A 27,536-nucleotide genomic window follows, 5' to 3' on the forward strand; every position below is an offset into this window, starting at 1 on the left:
CTGAGTGGTGAAAGAATCCAGGTTCAATCCCCGGGTTGGGAAGATCCCCTGGAGGAGGAAAATGGCAACCCACTCCAGTATTCTTGCCTGGGAAATCCCATGGACAGAGGAGCTTGGCAGGCTACAGTCCATGGGGTCACGAGAGTCAGACACAACTGGGCACGCACACACACTGAAGTTGAAAATGTTTACGCTTCCATCAATAGGCCTTAACCCCAGGTATGAGTTAAAATCCCCTCAGATTTGGAATCTTTTACAAGTTCCCCAGTGATTCTAACATGCAGCCAGAGTCAAGCACCACTGGCTTAGGCCATCGCAGCTACCTTCTCAAAACTGAAAGGTAAGGTAAGGAATTGTTCTGGTCATGTCAAAATGAATGACAGCAGTAACAACGACCATTTCTGGAGAGTTTCCTATACTGCCTGATTAAGTCTTCATTTACAACCATATGAGGAAGGGATTATTGTCATCACCCACTTTGAGAGATGAGAAATCAAGATGCAAATTCATTAGGTAGCTTCCAAAACCACCCAGGAGGGAGTGATGAAGCTCAGAGTGGACCCAGGCAGCCTGGCTCCCAAGTCATGCCCGGAACCATGCTGCTGGCTGTACCTGCCCCATCCACAAACCCTCTTTCTGACCAGTTTACCTGACATAGCAATCTAACTGTAACCATCCATCTCTCATCTCAACTCACAATCATTCCTTTCACTTCTTAGGTTCATTTCCTATCTCACAGTCCCTGCTTTGCGCTCTTTACCTTCCCCTCTTGAAACTTAGATTCTCTGAGCCTGGAAGTTTTAGAAAGAAGAATCCAGAAACAGATCTCTGTTCCTGCCCCTTCCTGCACCTGCCCTGCCTGCTTCTCTGACCTCATTCCCACCCCTCTCTCCCACCCCACAACACCCCAGTTACTTCCCCTTCTTGCCGCCCAGGGCATACCAAGCTCACTCCTGCTTCAGAGTCGTGCCATCCTGCTGTCTCTTTCCTGGAACACTCTCTAAAGATCATTGTTGTTTTGCAAGTCTGATTAAAAGCCACCTCCTCATCTCCCTACCCTTTCAAGTTCCCTACACCTCACCCTGGCTAACTTTCTTCCCAGCATGTATCACTATTTGGAAGTATACAATTTATGTTCTTGTTTATTATCTTTCTAGAGATTACATACTAGAATATAATCTCCATGAAGGCACAGTCTTTATCTAAATTATTGCATCTCTACCACTAGAACCACATCTAACATGTAAAAGGCACTCAATAAATATTTGCTGAATGAATATATTCATATCATAATCATATAACCAATTTCCATAACTGACTACTAAATAACCCAAGAGAACAGGCATTATTGCAGTAAAGCCTTGGCATAGAACCATAATACACTGTAATTAGTAATAACCTCTAATTAGATCCTTCAGCTACTAGAAACTTCTAGGCAACTGCTGGCAACAAACTCAGAATTTGTGTCCCAGGTTATATACCAACATCAAAATTAACAGAGCACCACATCTCTTGAAAAGTCCCATTCAAATGGCTTCTGGTTACATCACTAGGACAATAATTCCATCTAGAAATTTTCAAAGGACCAAAAACCAACAATACATAAACCAAACTTTGGAACCAAACTATATTCAGTGTAAGAGAGAATTCTTAATATACAACTTGATATACATTATCAATATTAGCTATCTTAAAATCCGGTCTTTATCATACTTCAAAACCTAACAAGACCAAAAAAAAACTGGTAAGATAAACATTAGTGAAAAGCTTAGGCTTTCTGTCAAGGTTGATGGAGAAGAATAAAGTTTAAAGGGATAAATCTTTGATTTCAGAAAAGTCCATTTTGCTACAAATTTATATTCTTTTTCTCATTAATTAGGACTATCTTCTTTTACAATAAAATTAAAAGACAGCAGTAATGTTGGATAATTTTTAAAGTACTTATATCTTCAATTTGTAATCTAGTGGTTTTCAAAACAAAAAACACGTTTGCTATCTAAAAATCCACCCTTGTTGTCATTCAATTGGAACACCAGTTTATTTAGATTTGTTCATCAGAACTATTTTGAAATGTAAACTAGGTTCAAGTGGCACACAGGGTGTCAAGGAGTCCAGCTGATGTTCCCGAATTACACTGTGGTTGTGTGTAAGTCATTTAATCTCACTCTGAGTCACTCTTTCTACTTACAAAATGGAGAGACCGCTCCACTGAGTTAGCCCTGCTGGGAAAAAAGAGTTTGAAGAGCAAGCATTTCAACCCAGTGATATTTGTAGAAGAACCAAAAGACTGAGGACAAGTAAGAATAGTAAGTTGCTCATGTTCTAATATATACAACAAATGTTTAGGAAATCAAATATAAGATATTAGATACTACGAAATTCTAAAACACTTGAAACAAGACTAGGTAAGAGATTCAACTCTTAAATCCGAAATACTGACTTGAGGTACGTTTTTTTCACTGAAGAAAAATTCAGGAAGATTATTTATCAAACTTTGATGTGTAGAAAATACTTTCAAAAACCGTAGACAGTAAAGCACTAAAAAATGTTGTTTGGCTTTGTGACAAAAGAATACAAGTTTCTTTCATTCGAGTTTAAAAGAAATAATAATTATACAACACCTACCATAAGAATTTTTCTTCAATAGTTTAAAAAAAAGTCTTGGCACATAAGACAGATAAGATGAAGCTACATTATTCCCAAATCAAATGATAATACAAGTATGAGACATGGGTAAGAATTTATAAAAATCATATGATGCACAATGCATACGTTTGAAAAGACTTTCCCATCTCAGAGCTTCAAACTTGCTCCTCCTTTTCTCCAAAACCCTGTCTCCACTCCTCCTACACAGCAGTCAAAGTGAGTATCCCTCTGTGTGTTCTTTCTTCAAAGAAATCCTCCCTGACCACCTCCTTTCCTTTTTCTTCACGGAGTATACCATATTCAAAATCATGCAGTTGTTCTTACAATTAGAGATACTCCTCAACAAAGGATGGGGTTACATTCCAATAAACCTATCATAAATTGATTATATAAAATGAAAATGCACTTACAGGGAACTCAATACTCTGTAACGGCCTATATGGCCATTAAAAAAAAAAAAAGTGGATATATGTATAACTGATTCACTTTGCGATACACCTGTAACTAATACAACATTGTAAATCAACTGTATTCCAATAGAACTTTTTCAATAATTCTCAAATTTTAGGGTATTATGGACATTCATTTTTTAAAATAAAATAAAATTTTTATTTTAAAATACAAAAAAAAAATGCATTCATAATACCTAACCTACCAAACACTGAAGCTTAACCTAGCTTACCTTAAACGTGCTCAGAACACCCACTGTTGGCTAAATCATCTAATCACTTAACGCCTAACTTGATAATAAAGTGTTGATTATCTACTGCAGCTTACTGAATACTGTACTGAAAGTGCAGAACAGAAAGGCTATCTGGGTACCAAATGGTTGTGATGGTTGTTTACCCTCAGGGTCGTGTACCTGACCAGGAGCTGTGGCTGCTGCCTGCCCAGCATCACAAGAGAGTACGTACCACCTGTCACTAGCCCAGGAAAACTAGCCAAAAGCAAAATGCAAAATTCAAAGTACAGTTTCTACTGAATACGTAGAACTTTTGCACCATCATCAAGTTTAAGTTGAATCATCTTAAATCAGGGACGGTCTACATTTATTTAAGGTCTATTTCCCCAAGTAGGGCTGGGCAGCAGGTCTTATTTACCACTGAAGCCCCCACACTCAGCGCCCTGCTGAGCAGAGCAGCACCCACTCTTCATTGGCTGGATGAAAAAATGAAAACCTGACATGGACAATTGACCATAAATTTCTAAAGCCAGAAACAATAAGAAGAGGTAAGATTTTAAGAATCAAGAGAGGAAGGAAAAGAATACTTGATATACTTTTAATAACCACCATTAAGGACTTCTTCCCTGATGGTTCAATGGTAAAGAATCCACCTGCAATGCCAGAGACATAGAAGATGTGGGTTCAGTCCCTGGGTCAGGAAGATCCCCTGGGTGAGGAAATGGCAACCCATTGCAGTATTCTTGCCTGGAGAACTCCATGGATAGAGGAACCTGGTGGGCTACAGTCCATGGGGTCGCCGAGTTGAACTCAACTGAGCACACAACCACCGTTAAAATCATTAGCGTTCAACTCCATGTGGGTACAAAAATCGCTCTGTGCTGTCCCTAGTGTGTTGTCTGTCCATCAGTTTGTCTTAGCACACGTGTGTCCTCTTCCGTACTTGGACCAAGGTCAAAACCTACCTGCTCTGGGAAACACTACAGATTATTTCCTAAACTTAGCAGCTGCCCATGACCTACAGCTGCGGGTCTCTGTGGCTGCCTGTGCTAAGCACAGTTTAAGGAAGACAACGCCCAGAGACACAGCCCTTGTCCCTCCCTCGGCGAGGGAGAAAGCAGGCAGCCTGTACAGGCATAGTTAGGAGCTGCCTTAAATCAGTGCCTCCCAGTTACCTATGGTGAAGGGCCAGCTTGTTTGTTGATTTCAAATCATATAGATGAGCTCCTTAAAAATACAATAAAAATAAATTGTAGTTCACCCCCGAACAACACGAGAGTTAGAGGCACCAACCTTCTGCACAATTGGAATTCCATGTGTAACTTTATGGTCAATCCTTTGAATTCACAGTTCCTTCACAACCATGGTTTCAACCAACAGCAGATCATGTATTGGGTTTGCAAAAAGTTCATTCGGGTTTTTCCATAAGATGGTTTAGAAAAACCCGAATGAACATTTTGGTCAACCCAAAAGTACTGTAATATGTATTTACTAAAAAAAATCCACATATAAGTGGACCTGTGCAGTTCATACTCATGTTGTTCAAGGGTCAGCTGTATTTGAAAAATGAAATGCCACTTATAAAAAATGACAAAGTCAAATTACTGCAATTTCTCAATGCTCATTCTCAATTTCCATACCTATCCCATTATACATCCATATTCAGCAGTCCAAGGACCAGCACCATCTACAAACCACATTTTAAGTAGCAAAAAATCTAAATTCTCTAAGAAACTCCACTCACTCACCATTGCCCATACAGATCAGTGAACCTCTCCTACCTCATCTATAGGGAAAGATGCAGCAGGTTTGCTATGAAGATTTAACGATTATTGTATTTTCAGTATAGAGGTTGCAGGTTTAAAAACAGAAGCCATTATTAATATGATAAATCCCTGTAGGAGGTTTTTCAGTTTACAAACCTCCTTATCTCATCCGATCCCCATAACACTTTCAAGGGTTCTCAACCGCCTTCATGCGGGAAGTCACAGCACAAATACAGTGAGATGTCCCACTGTGGGTAAGGAAGGATCTCCCTGGTACACACTGCCTGAGCAGGCACAGGAGACGCGGGGCAGTCTGTATGCCCAGGTCTGCACGGGACACTTACGCTCTCTGGAACTCTGGGATGCTGAAGATGGCCTGCATCACGGAGCTGAGATAGCAGCTGTTGCCCAGGTTCTTGAGCCCTGTGTACCCTGGGCCGTACATGGGCTTCAGCTTCGTCCCCGTCTCCTGGATCACCTCCCACTCGCTGACCCGTGGCTTGATGTCGTTGTCCTGGAGCCCATTCTCTGTCTGGGGCAAGATCAGTGAAGAAATACAACTTTGACGGTGACTCTCATTTCAAGATCACATCCCACGAATTACTTCTAACAGCAGTAGATGTTTTTGCCTTTCCCCTCAATGAAACAGAGAAATAAACAACCTCATTAAAAGTGACTGAGATGGTGACGGGTGCACAAGGCAAATGGACTTTATGCCGCAGAACTGTATGCTTAAAAACTGTTAAAATAGTAAGTTTTATGTTAGGTATAGCTTTCCATAATTTAATAAATGACCGCATTTAAAAGATTTAACAGTAAAAGAGACAAAGACTAAGGGGAAAGAGGATCAGAGGAGGAAGAAAAGAAACAGGAATAAAAAAAAAATAGAAGGCAGATACAACACAACACAGCAGACAAAAAGCAAGACAGTTGGAGAGGAAAGTGAAATAAAACCATGGGGCTCAAGGGAAGCTCAACATAGGAGGGAGGTTTAAAGAAGAGCAGAGAAAATAAATTAAAAAGTGACAAAGTGACACAAGTGAGAGAGAGGAGTGAGGAGGAGAACATGAGGAAAGGGAGATGGCCTGGGCTAAAGCAAAACGTGCACATTTAACCAACTCCTCATAGGGTCAAATATTACAGTCACAACACCAGCCTGAAAACACAATATAAAACGAGGCATAGAGTTTCCATCAACAATAAATAATCTATTGGTTTATTCTTTCCACACCCCCTCAAGAAGCTCTCCTTCCCTTCCTGAAATTAATTAAAGTGGTGTTGGTCACAAATCATTTTAAAGGTCATCTCCCCGTACCTTCTGCCTTTAATGAACAAAAAATGATTCATGCAACTCTCCAGCAAAGGAGACAGAAATTTTGCAGGTAAACTCCAACGAAAAATGGTACTTGATGAGGTGCCATGTTCATTATAAAATTATAAAACTCTAAGTAAACTGATAACCAAGAGAAAACGCTAATTGAGAAGTAAATGCAAACATTGAAACCTAAAACCTATAAAAGGAAGATGTATGTGATAGGAATTATATAAATAAACCAAACAGTTTCCCTGCAAGGTGGGAACAGACACAAAAGGAGACCTTTCTCACCCCATGCATATGAAGCATGTCAATTCCAAAATGTGCTAAGTGCTTGGCCAAATGAGGGTCCAAAACAGCTTCCTCTTCTTGGAAAGAATAAACATCTAGAAGGTGAAAAGAAAATAATCACTGAGATTTGCAATCAAGTTATTCAATATTCAACATGCACCCACCAAGCTCCTCCTATGCACTGGGCTTGGGATACATCAAAGAACAAACAAAAACCTCTTGAGTTTTCAACTGGGGGAAAGACAGATGATAAACAATAAACATAATCAATGGGTATTTTTGTAAATATATCTATATATCAATTCTTTTGACAGTTCAGAAAGTAATTTTATAAAGGATTTCTGAAACAAGAGGACAGTGTCTAAAGCTAAAATAATTTAAAACTAGACAAATACAAATGCGTAACACTGACTGTTATAACCCCAGTGGCACGGTTATAAGTTCAGGAGGAGGGAAGCGGGAGGGAGGAAACGGTAACACTGCCTGCCACCCGCAGGGGGAACCAGTGAAGAACAGAGAAAACACAGGACCTCGGGCTGTAGGAATGGCTGGACTGTGGTGTGAGGTCCAGGACAAAACAAAATTCTGCCCATGGAACCCTCCACAGTCTCGGAGCTACCACCACATGACCTTCCACCTCCATCTGCCCCCTCATCCCCTCCTCCCCCGTGTCCACACCTCAGAGAGCCGGTGAGGGGTCTCTGAAGACTGCAGTGCACCCCTTCCGTGCCCACATGGAAGACGATGATGCGTCTGGTACAGTGGGGTAACTCAGGAGGCTGCACCCAGCCCAGGACCTGAGAGATCAGCGTGTTGACAGCCTTGTCTGTAACCCACGCATGGGGCTCTGGTGTTGGGAAGCTGTGTGCTGATGGGGACCTCTTCTCTCCTCAGGACCCTCATCTCCCACCTGACCACATAAGGCTTCAGCCTGAACCCAACTTCTCCAAGTGTGGGGTATGATTTCAAAGCAGAAGCAATGCCTGAAAGCTCATTAGAAACGCAGAATCTCGGGCTCCAACCAGACATACTGAACGAGAATCTGCATTTTAACGAGATCCCCACGCACACAGTAGAGTTTGAGAAGCACTGTGTAGCGCTTTCAAAAGCTACCCAAACCATCTGTCCTCACATGGCAGGGCAACAGGGAACAGGGGAACGTTTTCAGGCCCATTTTGCACATGGGGAAACGAGACTTATAAAAGTTACATCATTTGTCTTAAACCCCACATGTGACCCAAACCCAGGTAGTCTGACTCCTGGCCCAGTCCTTTCTACTTAGATCTCTTAGGAGACCTAGACTAAGTGAGGCACCACCCGAGGCCCTTAACAGGAATGGAGAGTCAAAAAACACAATTCTGGGACTTCACAGGTGGTCTGGTGGTTAAGACTCTGCACTTCCAACGCAAGGGGCACAGGTTCAATACCTGGCTGAGGAACTAGGATCCCACATGGTTTAGCCAAAACACAAAAACAAAATAAAAAACAAACAAAAAAAACCTCAATTTCTTCACTCTAAAATTGGAAAAACAAAATGTGAAAATAGATATAAAGATATTATTCTTTACAGCAGCAAAAGATAAAATTGTTCAAGGAGTTTCCTGCTCTCTGAAACAATACCAGGAGAAAAAAATGTGATATATAGGAACTACAGTGACACTCTGACCCAAACCCAGAAACGTGGAGACTCACTGCCACCCAAAAAAAGTCAAGTCTTTTTATTATTAACAAACTAAACATTATATAGCTTTCTCTTCTATCCCTCTTCCCCTAGGCACCCATTTCAACTTGGAAATGGATAGAAGTCTTCATCTATATTCTTTTCCAAATACAATTCAGTGCACTCAAAAGTAAAAACAAAAGATAAAATCCCCAGGCAAATTAAGTAAAAACTTCCCAAATGTTTAAATATTAACAAAATTCCTTGAAATAATAACTCGAAACAACTGTATCAACTATATTTTCAATCTACAACACGTGACAGTAAAGTACCACTCAAATACTGGATAGAAGGTAGAAATGACACTTCTCATGCACTTTAAATTTGGTTATTAATTAAACTAGTGAGAATTTCTAGTTGAACAAAGAATGTTCAAACTACCGCAAAACTGCTCTCATCTCACATGCTAGCAAAGTAATGCTCAAAATTCTCCAAGCTAGGCTTCAACAGTAGGTGAACTGAGAATTTCCAGATGTTCAAGCTGGATTTAGATAAGGCAGAGGAAGCAGAGATCAAATTTCCAACATCCTTTGGACCACAGAAAAGCAAAAGAGTTCCAGAAAAACACATATTTCTGCTTCATTGACTATTCCAAAGCCTTTGACTGTGTGGATCACAACAAACCGTGAAAAATTCTTAAAGAGATGGGAATACCAGACCACCTGACCTGCCTCCTAAGGCTTCCCTGATAGCTCAATTGGTAAAGAATCCACCTGCAATGCAGGAGACCCTGGTTCAATTCTTGGGTCGGGAAGATCCACTGGAGAAGGGATAGGCTACCCACATGGTTCAGCTGGTAAAGAATCTGCCTGCAGTGAGGGAGACCTGGGTTCGATCCCTGGGTTGGGAAGATCCCCTGGAGAAGGGAAAGGTTACCCACTCCAGTATTCTGGCCTGGAAAATTCCATAGACTGTATAGTGCATGAGGTCACAAAGAGTTGGACACGATTGAGCGGCTTTCACTCTCGCTTTACCTGCTTCCTGAGAAACCTGCATGCAGGTCAGGAAGCAACAGTTAGAACTGGACATGGAACAACAGACTGGTTCCAAATTGGGAAAGGAGTAAGTCAAGGCTGTATATTGTCACCCTGCTTATTTAACTTATATGCACAGAGTACATCAGGCAAAATACTGGGCTGGATGAAGCACAAACTGGAATCAAGATTGCTGGAAGAAATATCAATAACCTCAGATATGCAGATGACACCACCCTTATGGCAGAAAGCAAAGAGGAACTAAAGAGACTCTTGATGAAAGTGAAAGAGAAGAGTGAAAAAGCTGGCTTGAAACTCAACATTCAAAAAATGAAGATCATGGCATCTGGTCCCAACATTTCGCGGCAAACAGATGGGGAAACAATGGAAACAGTGACAGACTTTATTTTCTTGAGCCTCAAAATCACTGCAGATGGTGACTGCAGCCAAGAAATTAAACGACGCTTGCTCCTTGGAAGAAAAGTTATGGCAAACCTAGACAGCATATTAAAAACGGAGATATTACTTTGCCAACAAAGGTTCCTATAGTCAAAGCTATGGTTTTTATAGTAATCATGTACGGATGTAAGAGTTGGACCATAAAGAAAGCTGAGCACTGAAGAATATCAATTCTTTTGAACTGTAGTGTTGGAGAAGACTCTCGAGAGCCCTTTGGACTTGCAAGGAGATCCAACCAGTCCATCCTAAAGGAAATCAGTCCTGAATATTCATTGGAAGGACTGATGGTGAAGCTCCAATACTTTGGTCACCTGATGCAAAGAGCTGACTCATTACAAAAGACCCTGATGCTGGGAAAGACTGAAGGCAGGAGGAAAAAATGACGACAGAGGACAAGATGGTTTGATGGCATCACCAACTCAAGGGACATGAGGTTGAGCAAGCTCTGGGAGATGGTGAAGGATAGGTAAGCCCAACGTGCTGTAGTCCATGGGGTTGCAAAGAGTCAGACACGACTGAGCGACTGAACAAGTGAGATAGTTTTGAAGACTTAAAGACTTTAAGCCTCTACTTATCAGGGCCCTAAGAGAAAATTATAAGATTGATAGAAATGTACCATTGGCACTGGTCTAGGATTTTGAAATAAGTGAAAATCACATAAAATTCTATGGTTCTTAAGCTATTAGCCTCCTGCCTGTGTGAGAAATTAACATATGCTATCTCTAGTCATTAACTACCCCCAAAATATGATACGATTTAGTCAGACACAACAGTTACTTCTTTCCCCAATGACAAAAACAGTTCAGTGAGTAACACATAAGAAATCTAAAAATGAACTGTGATCCTTAAACTTAGCAATCATGAAGAATTTATAAGTGACACGTAGTCATAGAAAAAATATTTGAAGTAGAGTTGGGGACTGAAAATCCTTACACATTTTTCAATAGAAATTTACTTCATCTCCATCTTCAGCTTAGCAAACTCAAGTCTTAACTCAAAAACTACTGCAGCAAATAAGCATGGCCTGACAAATATTACTCTCCCCAACTCCAACCTTGATTTAAAAACTAGAAGCTAAGAAATAGGAAGTTCACAGAAAGATCCTCCTAGGAATAGCCTAAGCAGAGTTTCATGAGTAACTACACTTACTTTAGAAGTAAACCAGTCATTGTTTCAAGTTAAATGACAAATGAAGCCATGGAGAGCGCAGAGACATCCATAGAAGGGAAAAGATTTAAGAAAAGATTTACGGAATCAAAATGACAGAAAGAAGATCTCTGGCTGCCTAGGAATAAAAAATTTTACTAAGAAAGATCTCAAAGGAATTTTGTGAGGATATGGAAATGCTCACTGTCTTTATAGTGAAGGTAATAATTAGGGAGCTATATATTTTAAAAATTCATTACCTAAAATTTTAAAAGGTTCCACTTATTATATGTAACTTTTACTTCAATCTGCAACCCAGCCTTGACCCATATGAGTCAATGAATGAAGGTAATATTTAAAGGAAAAAAAAAATTTCCAGCATGAATTGATGTGATAAGCACGTTAGAAAATAGTATGTGCATTCAAGAAACTATAATCAATATCGAGTGATAAACCATAATGGAAAAGAATAAGTGTATGTATATATATATATATATATATATATACGTACAACTGAATCAAAAATTTTGCTATACAGCAGAAATTAACACAACATGGTAAATCAACTATACTTCAATAAAATTTTTTTAAAAACTAAAAAATAAAGTAGCGTGTGTATTAAGTTTCAAAACTAATGAAGGAAATCTTATAAAACTTATAAAGATGGAGGCTAAGACTGAGACCAAGACTGAGAATCTATAAGGAATTATATAAAAGTGGTAATAATTTCTTATCTCCAATGAGGTTTCTTTCTTTTGTTTTTTGTTTTTCTATTAACATTTTCCAAATTTACTTTATTTTGATTGAAAAATGTTTTACAACTAATTGCCAAAGATTAGAAATATAACAAATATTTCTATAGGATGGTATGCTATTTCTGTAGAAGTAGCATACCACTGGTCATCCTTGTTCACTCATATGGATTCACTGACTCATTCATTCATTCACTGCAGTCAACAAATAAATACTGAATACCAAATATGTACAGATACTGAGGATACAATAAGAAATTAGATAAGTGAGGCCCCTGCCCTTATAAGTTGAAATGTTACTATTTCAAACAGTCTTATAAGAATGCTGGTTTGGTATAATGGACCTCCACAGATGTCTTCTTGGCTGTGGTTTGCTCATGTGACTTTCAGCTCTCTTAGCCCCAGAAAGTGGCAGAAGTCCAGATCTTGCCTGCAGATCCCCACACAGGAAAAAGAAGGAGAGAGAGGTAAAGATGTACTTCAACGAGCTCTGGTGTTTTAGAAAACTAATGAAACCATAGTAGCTGGCTTCACTGCTCTATTCTCACAGCTCAAATGGAGAGAAAAACAGAACTGCTGGTCAAACACCAAGTCATAAGCCACAGAGGAAAGGATCTCTCCAGAATAAGTGTGATCTATTCACCCAAACTGTCTCTCTTCACCATTGAGTTTATATTTGCACCCACAGAGTACCTTCCACAGACAGGAAAAGAACAGAAGCAAGAGAATGCTCTAGCAATTGATCTAGAAAGCCAAACACAGAATGAATGAGGTCAGAGGTGTGTACTATCACTTTAGACAGCATAAATCCCAGACCAAACAGAATCTAGACTGTGGTCAGGAAAGGAAAGCAAGAAAGAGGAAAAACGATGTCAGTAAGAGAGACATGAAAAAGAAAAAAAGGTAAATCAGAGGAACAAACTTTATTGGTTCGTCTGTCTTCCTCCATCCATTTACTCCACAAGTACTGACACCCACTATGCATGAGGGACTTTGTTGGATACTAGAGATATGATAGTGAACAACAACATTGTTGTTCAGGGTCTGCTGTCTTGTGAAAAGTGCCACAGTGGAGCAGCAAAGAAGCACATCAGAGAGGTACAAGCCAGGTCAAAACTAAAATGAAGTAGTCAATCCTTGATTCCAAACCCTTGGACTGATGCCCAGGTCAGTGGTGAAGATGACCAAGTAAGAAAAACCACCTTGAGATGCTGCTGAGCTGGGCAGAGTCAGTGGGATAGGTGATTTCACAGCTGCCACTGATAGGAACAGAATGATGGGACAAAATGGATGATTAAATAGTTACTCCCATTGGGGGATTATAAGTAAAAAATATGGGAGATCCTTGTAAGTTAATGATTACTCAAGAAAGCAGGTTTGCTTAACCACAAAACCAAGCAGGCTTGCTTACCAAAAAACCCATGCAACAGAAGCAAGGGACATGCCCCAAAACAGTAAAACAACGGTGGCATGAGACCCAAAATCCGAGCCCAGTGAACTCAGTAAATTAATGATCCCTAGAACAAGTTCTGTGCACACACACAAAAATAATTATTTATGGAAAGGTGACTTTTTAAAATGAAAAACCCTCACTGTACTAAAACTTGAAAATATTTTTCCAAAATTCTATATGACAATCCTGGCCTAACCACACAGGGACAAGTAAGCTTCCCGGCCCTACCTTGGAACTGATGATGGAAATGTGACATCTATTCAAGAAAGACAAAGAAGGTCTTCTCCCCCTCCCCACTTTTCCTTTGATTATAAAACTGCAGCCCACTAAGTTCTCAGGACATGGTATTTCTCTCCCACCTGCTTGTAAGTTTCACGAGCATCCTACTCTAATAAATCACTTCTTATCTACAACTTTGCTCTCACTGAATTCTCCTCTGCATGGAGACAGAAAGGACTAGGTACCAGCGCTCTTTGGAGCCCACTCCCCGCCCCAAAATGACACTGATTCGTTTCACGATGGGCATCTCAGAAGACCCTCCTGCAATCACCAAGGCTTTGAGGCTTCTTCTTAGGTAAACTAACTTCCATGAAGAAAGAAAAAAACACCCTCACCTGCCTCCAACCTTTTTCATTCCCTTCCCACCAACCTCAACCTCGATCTGCCAAAGAACGTCTCCTCCCACAGAGAGCTCTTCGTTTGTTTGTATGGTGATCTGTTTCTTATTTTGATTGCTGCCGTACCCATGGAACCAGAGTGGAATTTGATAGGGGGCCCACTTTTATTACCCAGCCACCACAATGGCCATGACTGGGGGATCAAGGCTTCCTGGAAGAACTAATTCTAGACTGAGATGTCAAGATGAGTAGGAGTTTCTCACTGAACAGGTATATCCTTGTTGGGGAGAAGGAAACCAGGGTGATTGGATCATACCACCATTAAATATCTGAGTTCACAACCTGCTTGGATTCCATGTTCACTAAGCAATAGTCTAAATATAATTCAGCTTCCCACAGGGAAGGAATGTACTGGTCAAGTTGACATAAACATCCCACTTACAGGCAGTTGTGATTCTCATTAGAAACGAAAAAATAAACTCCCTGACTTAGAGACTCTGGCTCTGGTGAGTTGAACTAGCCCCTCAGTAAGCCTATCAAGTGTGGAAGCCAGGCTGTCAACAGGAGTCCCTTCATAAGGAGGCGGCCGCCCTGCCCCGGACAGAGGGAACCCTGCCCTCCCGGGCCTCAACATCCACAAAGCCCATCGTCAGACATTTGAAGAAACTTCACATGTTTTCGTTAATTTATTTGGCTTTTACAAGTAAACATTAAGCTACACCTTGCAATCTATTAAACAGATTTAAAAGACACAAAAATAGAATTGATACCTCCCATAAACTATCTTGGGCAAACTTCAGGAGATAGCGGAGGACAGGGAAGCCTGACGTGCTACAATCCAGAGGCTTGCAAATAGTTGGACACAACTTGGCAACTGAACAACAGCAGCAGCACAACAAATAAATTAATGTGACAATTAGACTGAAAATAATTACTTGCATTAAAACCAACTCTGCAGGAATCAAATCCTGAACTATTTTCAAAAACTGAACATTTTCTCAGCTAAGTGAATTCAAGAACCTTCATCATAGCTGATGTTTCACATTGTTTTTGACAATGTTTTATGTTTTCTATGGTTGAAAAGTAGCATTTATTCAAATACTCTCATATTACGTGATAAGGAAAATCTTGAAAGTTCACCTCCCCTACAAGAAAAACAAAACTTAACTATGGCAGATAATTGGTTAATATTCTTAATGGTTAAGAAATTTTTAAAAGCTGGTAAGGAAAACACCTACACATACACCTACTAGAAAACAGGCCTAAGAAATTCACATAAAGAACTACAAATAGCCAAGAATACTATGAAAAAGTTCAGCCTCACTATAAAGCAAATTAAAAGAAGATAACAGATTAGCCAAGGTTTTTAAATATTCTGAATATGAAAAGTTGTCAAAGATTTGTTGGAATGGGTATTCTCATACATTTCTGGTGGGCGTATGAATTACCACAGTTGTCTAAGAGAGAAACTCAGCAACTGAAAATTAAATTTAAAGGTTCAACTCTTTGTTCACAGGAATCTGTCCTAAAAACAAATCATTAGACAAACACCCAAAGACCTGCATATATACAAAGATGTTCATCAGAAAAGCAAAATTGTAACATCTCACAGGGGAACAAGAATAATTGATGCTTTTGAACTGTGGTGTTGGAGAAGACTCTTGAGAGTCCCATGGACTGCAAGGAGATCCAACTAATCCATCCTAAGTCTCCTGTCTCAAATTAAAGGAAAGAAACTTTAGATGAACTCTAAATCACAGTTTGAAAATAAGTTTCATGCTTAGGAAAAAAAAAAAAAAGGCTTCTGGAAAATTAAAGATGTTTAGAGAATAGAATTAATCCTTGCCTTTATTATTAGCATATATTTAAATAGAATACAATTATTTAAATACTTAAAGATTAATTGGTTCATTTAACCAAAGTATCCATGCCTAGTATAAGATCTTGAATGGAACTCAAAGATGACAAAGCTCAACTGAAATTTTAGAACAAAGTTCCATACATAAATAATTTTAGCTTTGAACAGGATGTTCTGAGAGGTGCACTTCTAATAACTGGTCTCAAAGCACTACATAATATAACTTCACCATAAAAAGAATGAAATGTTGCCACCTGCAGCGACATGGATGGACCTAGAAATTACCATACCAAGTAAAGTAAGCCAGAAAGAGAAAGACAAATATCACATATCATTGCATGTGGAACCTAAAAAGATGATACAAATGAACTTATTTCCAAACAGAAACAGACTCACAGACATAGACAACAAATGTATGGTTACCAAAGTTTGCTTTGGTTAGAATGCCTGTGTTATGAACCCTTCTCTCTGGAGGCCCTACAAGGACAGTGATGGTTACCATGTACAACAGTCATTCAACAGAACAATGTCACCCCAAATCCAACTGGCAGGCTACAGTCCATGGGGTGGCAAAGAGACACGACTAAAAACAACAACAACAACAAACAAAATTCAGTCAGAGAAAGATAACAGAGAAGAAAAGACAAATGTCTCCATTTGTCCTTTAAAAAAAAATCCTCTTACCTTAAAGTAGAGAAGAAATAGAGACTTAACACCTGGACAGTTGGAGAAGACTAACCTGAGTGCGGGTCCAGGTCAGTGCTTCATAAATGTCAGTGACACTGAGATGATGGGTTCTTGTGGCCACAGCTCAGAATTTAATTTTCTCATTATCTATCCTGATATAAGTTATCTGTTCCCTCACCCAATGGTGGAAGGAATTCACCGTCCAAATATGGCTAAAAGCTAACGTACAGTGTGGGAGCCCAAAGAGGACCAGTTCTGAAGCTGACAGTATAATTAGGAACTGCCTCTAACTCTTTGCTGTACTGGACACAGTCACTGCCCACTGATGTCAAGGGGTCTGAACACCCAGCATCTTGAACAACCATCTACTCCATAATGACACTAATCCCCCTAATGGACTCTAGACCCTCCTAGTCTAATGGTGAGTTTGATTATGCACATTTACTTCACAAGTCCTGAGTTCTCCTTCTGTCCTCTTTGTTTTTTGGTCGCTCAGTCGTGTCTGACTCTCTTGTGACCCCGTGGAGTGGAGCCCATCAGGCTCCTCTGTCCGTGGGATTTCCCAGGCAAGAATACTGGAGTGGGTTGCCATTTCCTTCTCCAGGGGATCTTCCCGACCCAGGGATCGAACCTGCATCTCCTACACTGGCAGTTGATTCTCTCCCACTGAGCCATTAGCCAAGGGATATACAGAAAGATACAAAAGCAAAAAACTTTTACCAGGTTTTGTGGGCACCAGGCTAAATGCTTATGCACCTTGACAAACCTGTGAGGAAGGTACCATGATTATCCTCAAGATGAGGAACCGGAGGCTGACCCAAGATCTCACAGCTAATAAGAGGCAGAATCAGGATTCACGCCTGGGCTGTCTTAGTCCAGAGCTTATGCCCTCCAACCCCAGAGATGAAGACACCAGTTAATCCGAGAGGGAGCCTCTGCAGGGGCCCGGGTTGGTAGAGTCACACTCACCGGCCCCATCCGGAGTGATGGTCCCCAGTTTCACAGCGAGAGGGTAGCCCGTGTCTCTGTAATGCTCCAGCGCATGCCCGTTGCCCCCGGAGCTGTCAAAGAACCACTTCCCACACAGCACGGAGCCATCGGTCAGGTTCAACCAGAGGTTCTCCCGAAGGTCGCACCTGGCACACTTCCAGCCACTGCGAAGTCACCAGAGGACAGTGAGCACGGCCACAGCACGAGGCGGGATGAGAAAACTAACATCCAAGAAGACGGGTGCTTCAAGCTGGGGGGGACGCAGGGTCAGTGGAATAACAGAGACCCACTCCAGAGCAGAAGGGGCACTCACACGGGGGGCCAGGTCCTCCAAGAGAGCTCTTTTACCTTAGAAAACTAACACAGAACCTGAGGGTAGGAAGAGAGGTCATTTCCTTAAAATTCCTTACATGAGAGACAGTAAAGCCTGAGTGAGTTTAAATTATGAAAGATCCCATGTGTATAAACAGCTGAGGTTCTGAAGCATTAACCACTAGTAGTAATGCTTCACTACTAGTTTAAACAAAACCCTACCACACTGGCAATCTAAGTAGACAGGTAAACACTTTGCTGTTGTTGTTGTTATTCAGTCTCTAGGTCGTGGCCAACGCTTTGTGACCTCATGGGTGTAGCATGCCCGGCCCCTTTGTCTACCACTATCTCCCGGAGTTTGCTCAAATTCATGTCCATTGAGTTGGTGATGCTATCTAACCATCTCATCCTCTGTGCCCCCACTCTCCCTTTGCCTTCAATCTATCCCAGCATCAGGGTCTTTTCCAATGAGTCAGCTCTTTGCACTAGGTGGCCAAAGTATTGGAGCTTCAGCATCAGTCCTTCCAATGAATATTCAAGGCTAATTTCTTTGAGGATTGACTGCATTGATCTCTTTGCAGTCCAAAGGACTCTCAAGGATCTTCTCCAGTACCACAGGTTGAAAGCATCAATTCTTTGGCGCTCAGCCTTCTTTATGATCCAAGTCTCACATCTGTACATTATTTTAGCTTTTACTATACGGACATTTGTTGGCAAAGTGATATCTTTACTTTTTAATATGCTGTCTAGGTTTGTCATAACTTTTCTTCCAAGGAGCAACTCTTTTAATTTCATGGCTGCAGTCACCGTCTGCAGATTTTGGAGCCCAAGAAAAGAAAATGTCACTGCTTCCACTTTTTCCCCTTCTACTTGCCATGAAGTGATGGGACCAGATGCCATGATCTTAGTTTGTTTGATGTTGTTTCACACTAGTTTTTTCACCCTCCTCTTTCACCCTCTTCAAGAGGCTAAGCTCCTCTTGCTTTCTGCCATAAGGGTGGTGTCATCTGCATATCTGAGGTTATTGATATTTCACCCGGCAATCTTGATTCCAGCTTGTGCTTCTTCCAGTCCAGCATTTCGCATGATGTACTCTGCATACAAGTTAAATGGGTAGGATGACAATATACAGCCTTGATGTACTCCTTTCCCTATTTGGAACTACTCCATTGTTCCATGTCCAGTTCTAACTGTTGCTTTGTGACCTGAGGTGCAGATTTCTCAGGAGGCAGGTAAGGTGGTCTGGTATTTCCATCTCTTTAAGAATCTTCCACAGTTCGTTGTGATCCACACAGTCAAAGGTTTTCGTGAAGTCAATGAAGCAGATGTTTTCTGGAACTCTGTTGCTTTTTTCTATGATCCAATGGATGTTGGCAATTTGATCTCTGGTTACTCTGCCTCTTCAAAATCTAGCTTGTACAACTGGAGGTTCTTGGTTCATGTACTACTGAAGCCTAGCTTGAAGGATTTTGAGCATAACCTTGCTAGCATGTGAAATGAGCACAACTGTACAGTAGTTTGAACATACTTTAGCATTGCCCTTCTTTGGGATTGGAATGAAAACTGACTTTTTCCAGTCCTGTGGCCATTGCTGAGTTTTCCAAATTTGCTGACATATTGAGTGCAGTACTTTAACAGCATCATCTCTTAGTATTTGAAATAGCTGAGCTGAAATTCTGTCACCTCCACTAGTTTCATTCCTAGTAATGCTTCCTAAGGCCCACTTGACTTCATACTCCAGGATATCTGGCTCCAGGTGAGTGACCACATCATTGTGATGATTCAAGTCATTAAGACCTTTTTTGTATACTTCTTCTGTGTATTCTTGCTATCTCTTCTTAATCTCTTCTGCATCTGTTTGATCCTTACTGTTTCTGTCCTTTATCGTGTCTATCCCTGCATGAAATGTTCCCTGGATCTCTCCAAATCTCTTGAAGAGATCTCTAGTCCTTCCCTGTCTACTGTTTTCCTCTTTCTTTGCATTAACGACTTCAGTGAAGGTTAAATGCCAGGTATGGGGCAAGGGCTTTACAGAAGTCTTACCATGCAATTCTAATAAACACTCTTCAGCATTATTACCATCCCCACTATCAAAGAGAACAACAGACCCAGAGGTACAGAGCCTTCCCTAAGACCACACAGAGCAGAAGGCAGCATAGCCAGGGTCCAACCATTCTGAATACATTCTGAATCCACCTGCTCTTTCCCTCTAGCCCCTGCCTCTGGAAACACACCTGCCTCTGATTACAGGAGGTGCCAATGAAGCCTAAAGAGCATTCTAGCCAAAACCTGATAACCAAAGACTATTGTAAGTCTTTGTAGCTGGGTCCCCCTGCTGCTAAGTCACTTCAGTTGTGGCCGACTCTGTGTGACCCCATAGACGGCAGCCCACCAGGCTCCCCCATCCCTGGGATTCTCCTGGCAAGAACACTGGAGTGGGTTGCCATTTCCTTCTCCAATGCATGAAAGTGGAAAGTGAAAAGTGAAAGTGAAGTCGCTCAGTCGCCTCCGACTCTTAGCGACCCCATCAACTGCAGCCCACCAGGCTCCTCCGTCCATGGGATTTTCCAGGCAGCAGTACTGGAGGGGGTTGCTACTGCCTTCTCCTTGGGTCCCCCTAGAGGTAGACAAAGATCTGAATGCAAATGGCTTGTCCAGGAGGTGATCCCAGGAAGCACCCTAGGGGAGTTGAGGGAAGAGAGATTGAAAGGGTAGACAGCCAGGCCGGAGACTGTCAACAAGCAGATGACCCCCCGGGCCAATGGGGCTCAGTCCAGCTGCGGAACTCCAGGAGACAGTTACCCCACTTGAGGGTGGGGGTCTAGGTATTCATCCTTCCACTCCACAGATCCTGGTTGGGGGCTGTTCCAGGAGGACAGGAGGGAGCATGACTTCACAGCATTTCTGATTGTCCCATGCACCAGCCTACCTGGCTCTGGCATATAGAGAAAGCCCCTAAGAAAGAGCTGCAGTCTGCAATCAGATGCCTTAGGGTGGGGATGGGCTGGGCTCTGGGGTAGGGACTGGCCACAGTCAGCATCTACTGCAAAGGTATAGATAATTCTAGAGAGAATTTTTGAGCTTATTTTTATAAAAGGCAACTGATAAGAACATATATAACTGCTAATTCAGTGAAGAAGTAGAAAAATAAATAATCCTTTGACCAGTTTTAGGCAGTAAAGTTCCATTTTGCTGACTCTCACCTTGGAGGAATTCTGACTCCATTGTCCAACTGGGTGAGGTTATTGGCATATTTCGACACTGGCAATTCATTCTCCCATGTATCTGGGTCCTGCTTTCTGTATGGAGATTTTGAGCTGAGAACTGCATCACAAGCAATTGTTACCTATAAGACAAATGCAGATACAATACATAAAACAGTTTGAGAACAGCAATTTTTGTAAAATGAATCTTAAAGTTTATTAATAAATACAACTTAAGTCAAGAAAATTCAAACAGCTTAATTACCACGAGAGTAAGATGTTAGTTTCCTGACTCTAGCACTTTCCCCCTGGGTCTAGCTAGGTTTTGTCCTGGCCTGGAATTTGCAGTATTAACAATGACACAAGATAGCAAAGAACTAAATCCAGTTTGTAAATTCAAGCATAAAAGTCAGACTTAACAATTTCTGTCTCTGAGCAAGTGGAGTGGAAAGTATACGGTGAACAATTTACAAGGGTGAAACTAGCAACAGGAATACCTAGGATTTACCCAAGTGGTATATTTTACTCCTAACAAATATACACCAAGATATCCAATATCCTGAGCTCATCACACAATGACAAGTGGTCAAGGGCACTTGAATGGAATGCAAGCAGCATGGCTCCATTTCCTAATCTGGTGCAAATGTGACCTTGGATGGGGACACGCCTAGATGTCTCTGTGCCAGACCAGCCATTATGAGCAAATCTGTGATGTCCGGCTTAGCACCAACTAACCACCAGGGAGGGCAGACTCTGTACTTTCTCCCAAACCCCGTTGATCCTGAACACAGGCCTCTCACAACTATTCACTATTTGCTCAATGCTGTAAGCTATTTCTAGCTCTCTTTAAAAGCATATTCTGATGAGAATGTTAAATGGCATGGCCACTTTGGAAAATAATTTGGCAGGTCCTCAAATGGTTAAACAGAACTACCATATGACCCTGCAATTCCATTCCGAGGTATACACTCAAGGTATTAATAAATAAAAATAGAGGTCTACACAAAAATTTATCCACAAATGTTCACAGAAGCATTATTTATAACAGCCAAAAGTAGAAACAACCCAAAAGCCCATTAATGATAAATGGATAAAGTATTATATTTTGACATAAGAACTGTTATCAGCAATAAAAAAGAATGAAGTAACGATACATGCTACAACCTAGATGGACCTTGAAAATGTATGCTAAGTTAAAAAAAAGTCAGCCACAAAGAACCATGATTCCTTTTATATGGAATGTACAAAATAGGCAAATCCATAAAGACAGAAAGCAGATTAGTGATAGCCAGAGGCTAGGGGGATAAGAGGCAGAGGGGTAGGTGATGGCTGTGGGGTAATAAAAATATTCTAAAATGAAATAGTCATGATGGATGCCCAATTCTGAATATAATAAAAGCCACTGGATATAATAAAAGCCACTGAATATAATAAAAGCCAATTTTTTAACAAAAATGTATATTCTATATCACTATCCTCCTGCACAATTAGCTGAACTTCATAGAGAATGTTTTCCTCTGGGTAGCACCAACAACTGACCCGAGAAGAGATTAAAAGACATACTCTATGGTTCCCCGCTAGCTCACTTGGTTAAGAATCCGCCTGCAGTGTAAGATACCAGGGTTTGATCCCTGGGTCAGGAAGATGCCCTGGAGAAGGGAATGGCCACGCACTTCGGTATTCTTGCCTGGGAAATCCCATGGACAGAGGAACCTGGTAGGCTACAGTCTATGGGGTCACAAAGAGTCAGACACGACTTAGTGACTAAACCACCATCACCACCAAATGGGAAAGAAATCTAAAGAGTGGAGATAAATATATATATATACACACACACAGAGACACACACATACAACCGATTCACTTCATTGTACAGCAGAAACTAATACATTGTAAAGTAACTATACTTCAATAAAAACATAAAATAAACAACTACAAGGGGAAAAAAGAGATAATAAAGGCCTCAGCTGCCATCCCACACCCACCCAGGCCATGAGCAATTCCTATCAGTCCTATATCCAAAATCTATTTGCAATCTACCTCTTCTTAATTTCAGCCACACCCATCTTAGTCCCAACCATCATTCCAGCCACACAACAGCTGCCTTAAGGTTTTCCTTCTCCCACTCTCGCTCCCTCTTCTCTGCCCAGTAGGCAGTGATCTGCCGTGAACATTAGAGCCCGCCCTTCTCCAGCTTTTAAAACTTTCTGAGGATATACTGAACACTGCTAATTGACATCACTGGGCTAGGCATGGTCAGAAGGAAAAGGTTCCTGCCCTCAAAAAGCTTACATTCCATTACAAAAAAAAAAAACTTATACTCCACTACAGATCAGGCAATCAGGCATTCAAAAATATATTTAAACCTCTCCTTTTTTCCATGGGGGGGTGGGGATTGTTTATTTGATAGAAATTTTTGTCATAATTGATTTACGATGTTATATTAGTTTCAAGTGTACAACACAGTAATCTGATATTTTGTAATATATACTCTATTTAAAGTTATTATAAAATAACTGGTTATATTCCCTGTGCTGTACCTTATATCCTTCTATCTTATTTATTTTATACCTAGTAGTATATACCTCTTAATCCCCTTTCCCTATCTTGCCCCTCTCTCAATGTTTTCCAAAAATATTCCCATTCATCTCCCACAAGCAGTGTTATATAATTAGTGCTTCCTTTCAATTATCAAAAATCATCTTCCACTCCCTTCTGGCAATATCCCTAGGAAACAAGGTTGGGTTCATCATGAGCTCCCTGATGCTTATGTGTTTGGGCCATGCTGCCTTAACACTCCTGGCTACAAATCCTCATCTTTTTACTCTGGCCTGTTATAATCTCCCTGCTATTTCACTGACTACCTTGATCGCTTCCCTGTCCTCTTCTGAATCTTCTCCAACCCATTAGATCTTTAAGTGTTCTAGTTTGTAATGCACAATGATTCAGATGTAATATTCTCTCTTTTCTTTGAGATTCCTTCCTGGTGACACTCAAAAAAATTTCCTTAGTCGTCTGGGACACTATAAAACACTGACCTAGTGTTTTCAGAATACCGTCTAAAATCACTTAGAGACCCTTTTTATGGATCACAGTTGAAAGTCAGGATCCATTATCCTACATTATATTATGAATTATCACAAGTTCAGGGGTGTTCTGGCATTGGCTCAAACTGGCTCACGGAATTGATTGCTAAATTTTAAGAAATTCTTCAAGAGGATTGTTAAGCACAGCCATTATTAGAAATTAAATTCTAAAAAAAATTCTAAAAAAAAAAATTAAATTCTATAGGCTCACAAATAAACATATTTTTTAAAGGCAAAAAATGTTTAAAACTCTTCACTCCCTAGCTGTGTTACTCTATCTTAATATCTAATCTATACGCTTTGGAAGTCACTTATATCCACGTTATGTAAGTGGTGGAAACCATAGGTGACAGTGTCCTACTACACATCTCTTCCCAACACTGCACTGGTGACATGTTAGCCTGAAATCAGCCATGGTGGAAGTATTTACACCACTGAAATCGGCAACCACTACAGCGCAGGGAGCTGGTTGCTAACCAACTACAAGCGCACCACTGCTTGAGTTCCTGAGTCCAAAATGAGGAATTAGAGCTCAGGCTCTAAGATCACTAAAGTCCCAGACGCTCTCTCTCTGTGATCCCTGTATCACCTAAGAGGTAGTTCAGTTTTCTGGTAGCATCTACAGAGTACCTATCTGAAACTGAATTTTTTTGTGATGAGAAATGCAAGATATGACAGAAGACCTGGTTGGGTAACTTGAAGTTCAATAATTTTTGGTATTTAGAAACCTAAAAAGAGAGTTATCAAATACCCAAAATGTAGCAAAAGCATAAAAAGAAATTATAGGAACGAGCATCTGTTATATAGATAAAACCAGTTACCATCAGATACACCCAGGCTTCCCCTTCTATCTCCCTACCTCACCTTCCAAGCAATTCCCTCCCTCCGTTTTTAATTCTTAAAGCACTCCTTAAAAGACTCTATTAGAAATTATAATATATATTGCTAGATTCAGATTTCTGTGACACTTCACCTCTCTATAAAAGCATTCACACTTGGAATTATGGTCTGCATATAGGAATAATTAAAAGTACTTAAAGGCTCTCTTCTTAACTTTTCTCACATGAAGACTTTTTTTTCATAAATGAGTGAGAGAAAAATCATCCCTATGGCATTCATTCACAATGTGCTGCTTCTTTTTTGATAACAGACTCAAGAGTTATATTAAACAAGAGCAGTGAGAACTCCTAGTTTTATACAGATATAAGGTTTAGTATATAATATCAGATAATGGTAAGACCATTTTGTCCATCATATATTTTGCCCTTGGTAAATGCCACATGAGTAGACTTGGGGAACTGCAGAAAGGAGAGGTAATTTAATTCTGTACGTGTTGCTAAAAGCTATGCACTTGGTACCATTATAAGAAAAAGGATATGCTAGATCAAATAATTAGAGGAAAGAGCAACAATAGCTAAATACACAAATTTTTCAGTTCTGTGGTCTTATGCTTAGGTATAAAGTAGATCAGAGGCAAAATTGGCTGAATGGTAGAAACCTTGCCCCTAGTGCCAGGGGAACCCCGAGCACAAATGTGCCCTCTTGACAGGGGCACGTGAGCAGCAAGGGGCCTATAGACAGAGTCACACAACATTCGGAAGGATCGGGAACCCAGAGACTTAGCTTTGGTTTTAGCAAACCTTGAGGAGGGAAAAAAATGAGCTGGAATGTCTAATTCTGCTATCTGTGGCCAGACTCTGAGAAGTCAGGACATAACAGAGTGGAAAAGAAAGAGAAAAGAACACAAAAATGGCTGAGGCAGTGCAGAAAATACAGGAAATGAGGGAAGAGTAGGAAAATGGTCTGGGCCCCACAGAATTTGGGAATCAAAGTAAAACAGAAACTGGCTTCCTCGTACCACCACCACCACCACCACCCCGCCCTCAGCTTTAAATTGTTCAGGAAGATGAAAAAGCTGCTTCACAAAAGAGAAAGGAAGGGGGAAAAACTCACCACTGAATCTAAATTCTAAAACCTATAAAGCAGTCTCTGTCCTAAAGGAACACACTCCCACAGAACTTCTGGAGACCTGTGATTTCTAAATACTTGGTTATTTCCAAACTCCTGTTGCTGTTGTTTCTCAGTGGAACTCTTTTATGTTTCCCAAACAAAATCGTACATGGAAGGCCAACATGCAGGAGAGAGAAAAATTGTAGGCGTCCCTCTAAAGGGGAGGCAGTCCCTCTCCTGCACATCTCAGAGGCACAGTTTGAAAATCGAAGCAAGAGACTGATTCACAGGTGGCAAGAAGCCAGCGCACGTGGAGGAGGCCAGCCAGCAGCAGCAGAGGGCACGCAGCCCAGTGTTACTGCAAGGGACCCAGGGGGGCCCTCTTCACAGACGAGCAGCCCCTGCTCCTGTCTCTGCTCACTCTCCTCTTCCTCTCTCACTCACCCTGCCTTCCCCACCGCCCAGCACACACACACCTGACACACGCAGAGAGTCACGCGCATCTAGCTAGCAGCCGTGCACACTCACTGACCAGGGCTGGTAACTCCTCAATATTTGGTAGGGCTATTTCATAGTGGTCTGGGAATATAACAAGTTTGGCTTCATCTTCATATTCATAATCGTCGCTATTTAAATCGTCATCAGTATCTAGATCTGAGGAGAAAACAAAAACAAAGAACAAGAAGTGAAGAAAGAACATGGCACACCAGGGCAGCACTCACTGGGAAAGCCAGCAGCTCACAGGGCTGAAAGCCGGCCATCCTTCTGGCCCGAGCCAGGACTAGCAGGCCTCTCCATCCTCCCTAGGTTGTGCACACTTATCCCCTAGGAACAGATGGACAAAGAAGACTCAGTCATACCATAAAGCTTGATACTTAAAGCATTCATTTGCACGAGATGTTCAATTCTTACAGATGTTGAAAGGAAGAGGTTGGTCATTATGACTTGTCGGGTACTTGGCTCTGACTTCACAAGAATAGGGTGGAATATTTCTCCTAACACAACAGAAGAAAGTACATGGATTTGAGAGTAGATAAGCCCAGCTTCAACTCTGGCTCCAAAATGAATGTTTCTTTGGTCAAGCCACAAACTCTCTAAGCCTTAGTTTCCTCGTTTGTAGAATGGAGATAATAAAACTTATCTCACACCGTTTATATGGAGAATAAATAAATTATAAACAAGGGATCTGGCACACGATAATTCTTACCATTTACTGGTGATCTATTTTAAAATAAAACCTCAGTTTCCCCCCTCTGTCTCTCTCTTTCCCATCCTCCCCGCCCCTCTAAGAGTTGTTGAGATACTAAGCCAGAGGGGGGAACCCTATAATCTAAGCAGTCCTGTTGTCCTCAGGTCGTGGAGGATTTTCAGTAAGGAAGTCTGGCCTGGTATCTATCAAGTCATCACCTTTTTGCTAGGCTGGCCCCTGGGAAAGGTTACGCAAAGGCTCAAGGAAATGTCCTGTCACAATATTTACATGGACATTTCAGCCTTGCATTCACATGGATGCCAGAAACCAGATCATGTTTGTATATTTAGACATTTGGATCTATGGTGACAAAGAGCTCTCAAGCCATCTTCCACTCACACACACACAAACAGGTACACAAATACGGGCTCTGTAAACAG

General features: G+C 41.0%; 1 protein-coding gene across 3 annotated transcripts in view; it reads right to left on the minus strand.

The window, feature by feature from the left end:
- The window catches only part of USP13 (ubiquitin specific peptidase 13), a 129,393-nt gene that overhangs the window by 60,045 nt on the left and 41,812 nt on the right, over positions 1-27,536 (minus strand). For 2 of the 3 annotated variants that reach the window (XR_011487285.1, XM_070466349.1), the window contains exons 4-8: positions 26,440-26,561; positions 20,872-21,014; positions 17,336-17,520; positions 6,701-6,795; positions 5,439-5,626 (exon numbers count right to left, since the gene is read on the minus strand). Coding sequence is in view for 2 of the 3 variants with exons in the window: in XM_070466349.1 (XP_070322450.1) it covers positions 5,439-5,626; positions 6,701-6,795; positions 17,336-17,520; positions 20,872-21,014; positions 26,440-26,561 (733 nt within the window). In the remaining variant the exon portion in view is untranslated. Of the gene's footprint in view, positions 1-5,438; positions 5,627-6,700; positions 6,796-17,335; positions 17,521-20,871; positions 21,015-26,383; positions 26,562-27,536 lie in introns of those variants that run through there. The other variant, XM_070466350.1, reaches the window with a different exon arrangement.

The sequence above is a fragment of the Odocoileus virginianus genome, chromosome 4, assembly GCF_023699985.2.
Source record: "Odocoileus virginianus isolate 20LAN1187 ecotype Illinois chromosome 4, Ovbor_1.2, whole genome shotgun sequence".
Lineage (NCBI taxonomy): Eukaryota > Metazoa > Chordata > Mammalia > Artiodactyla > Cervidae > Odocoileus > Odocoileus virginianus.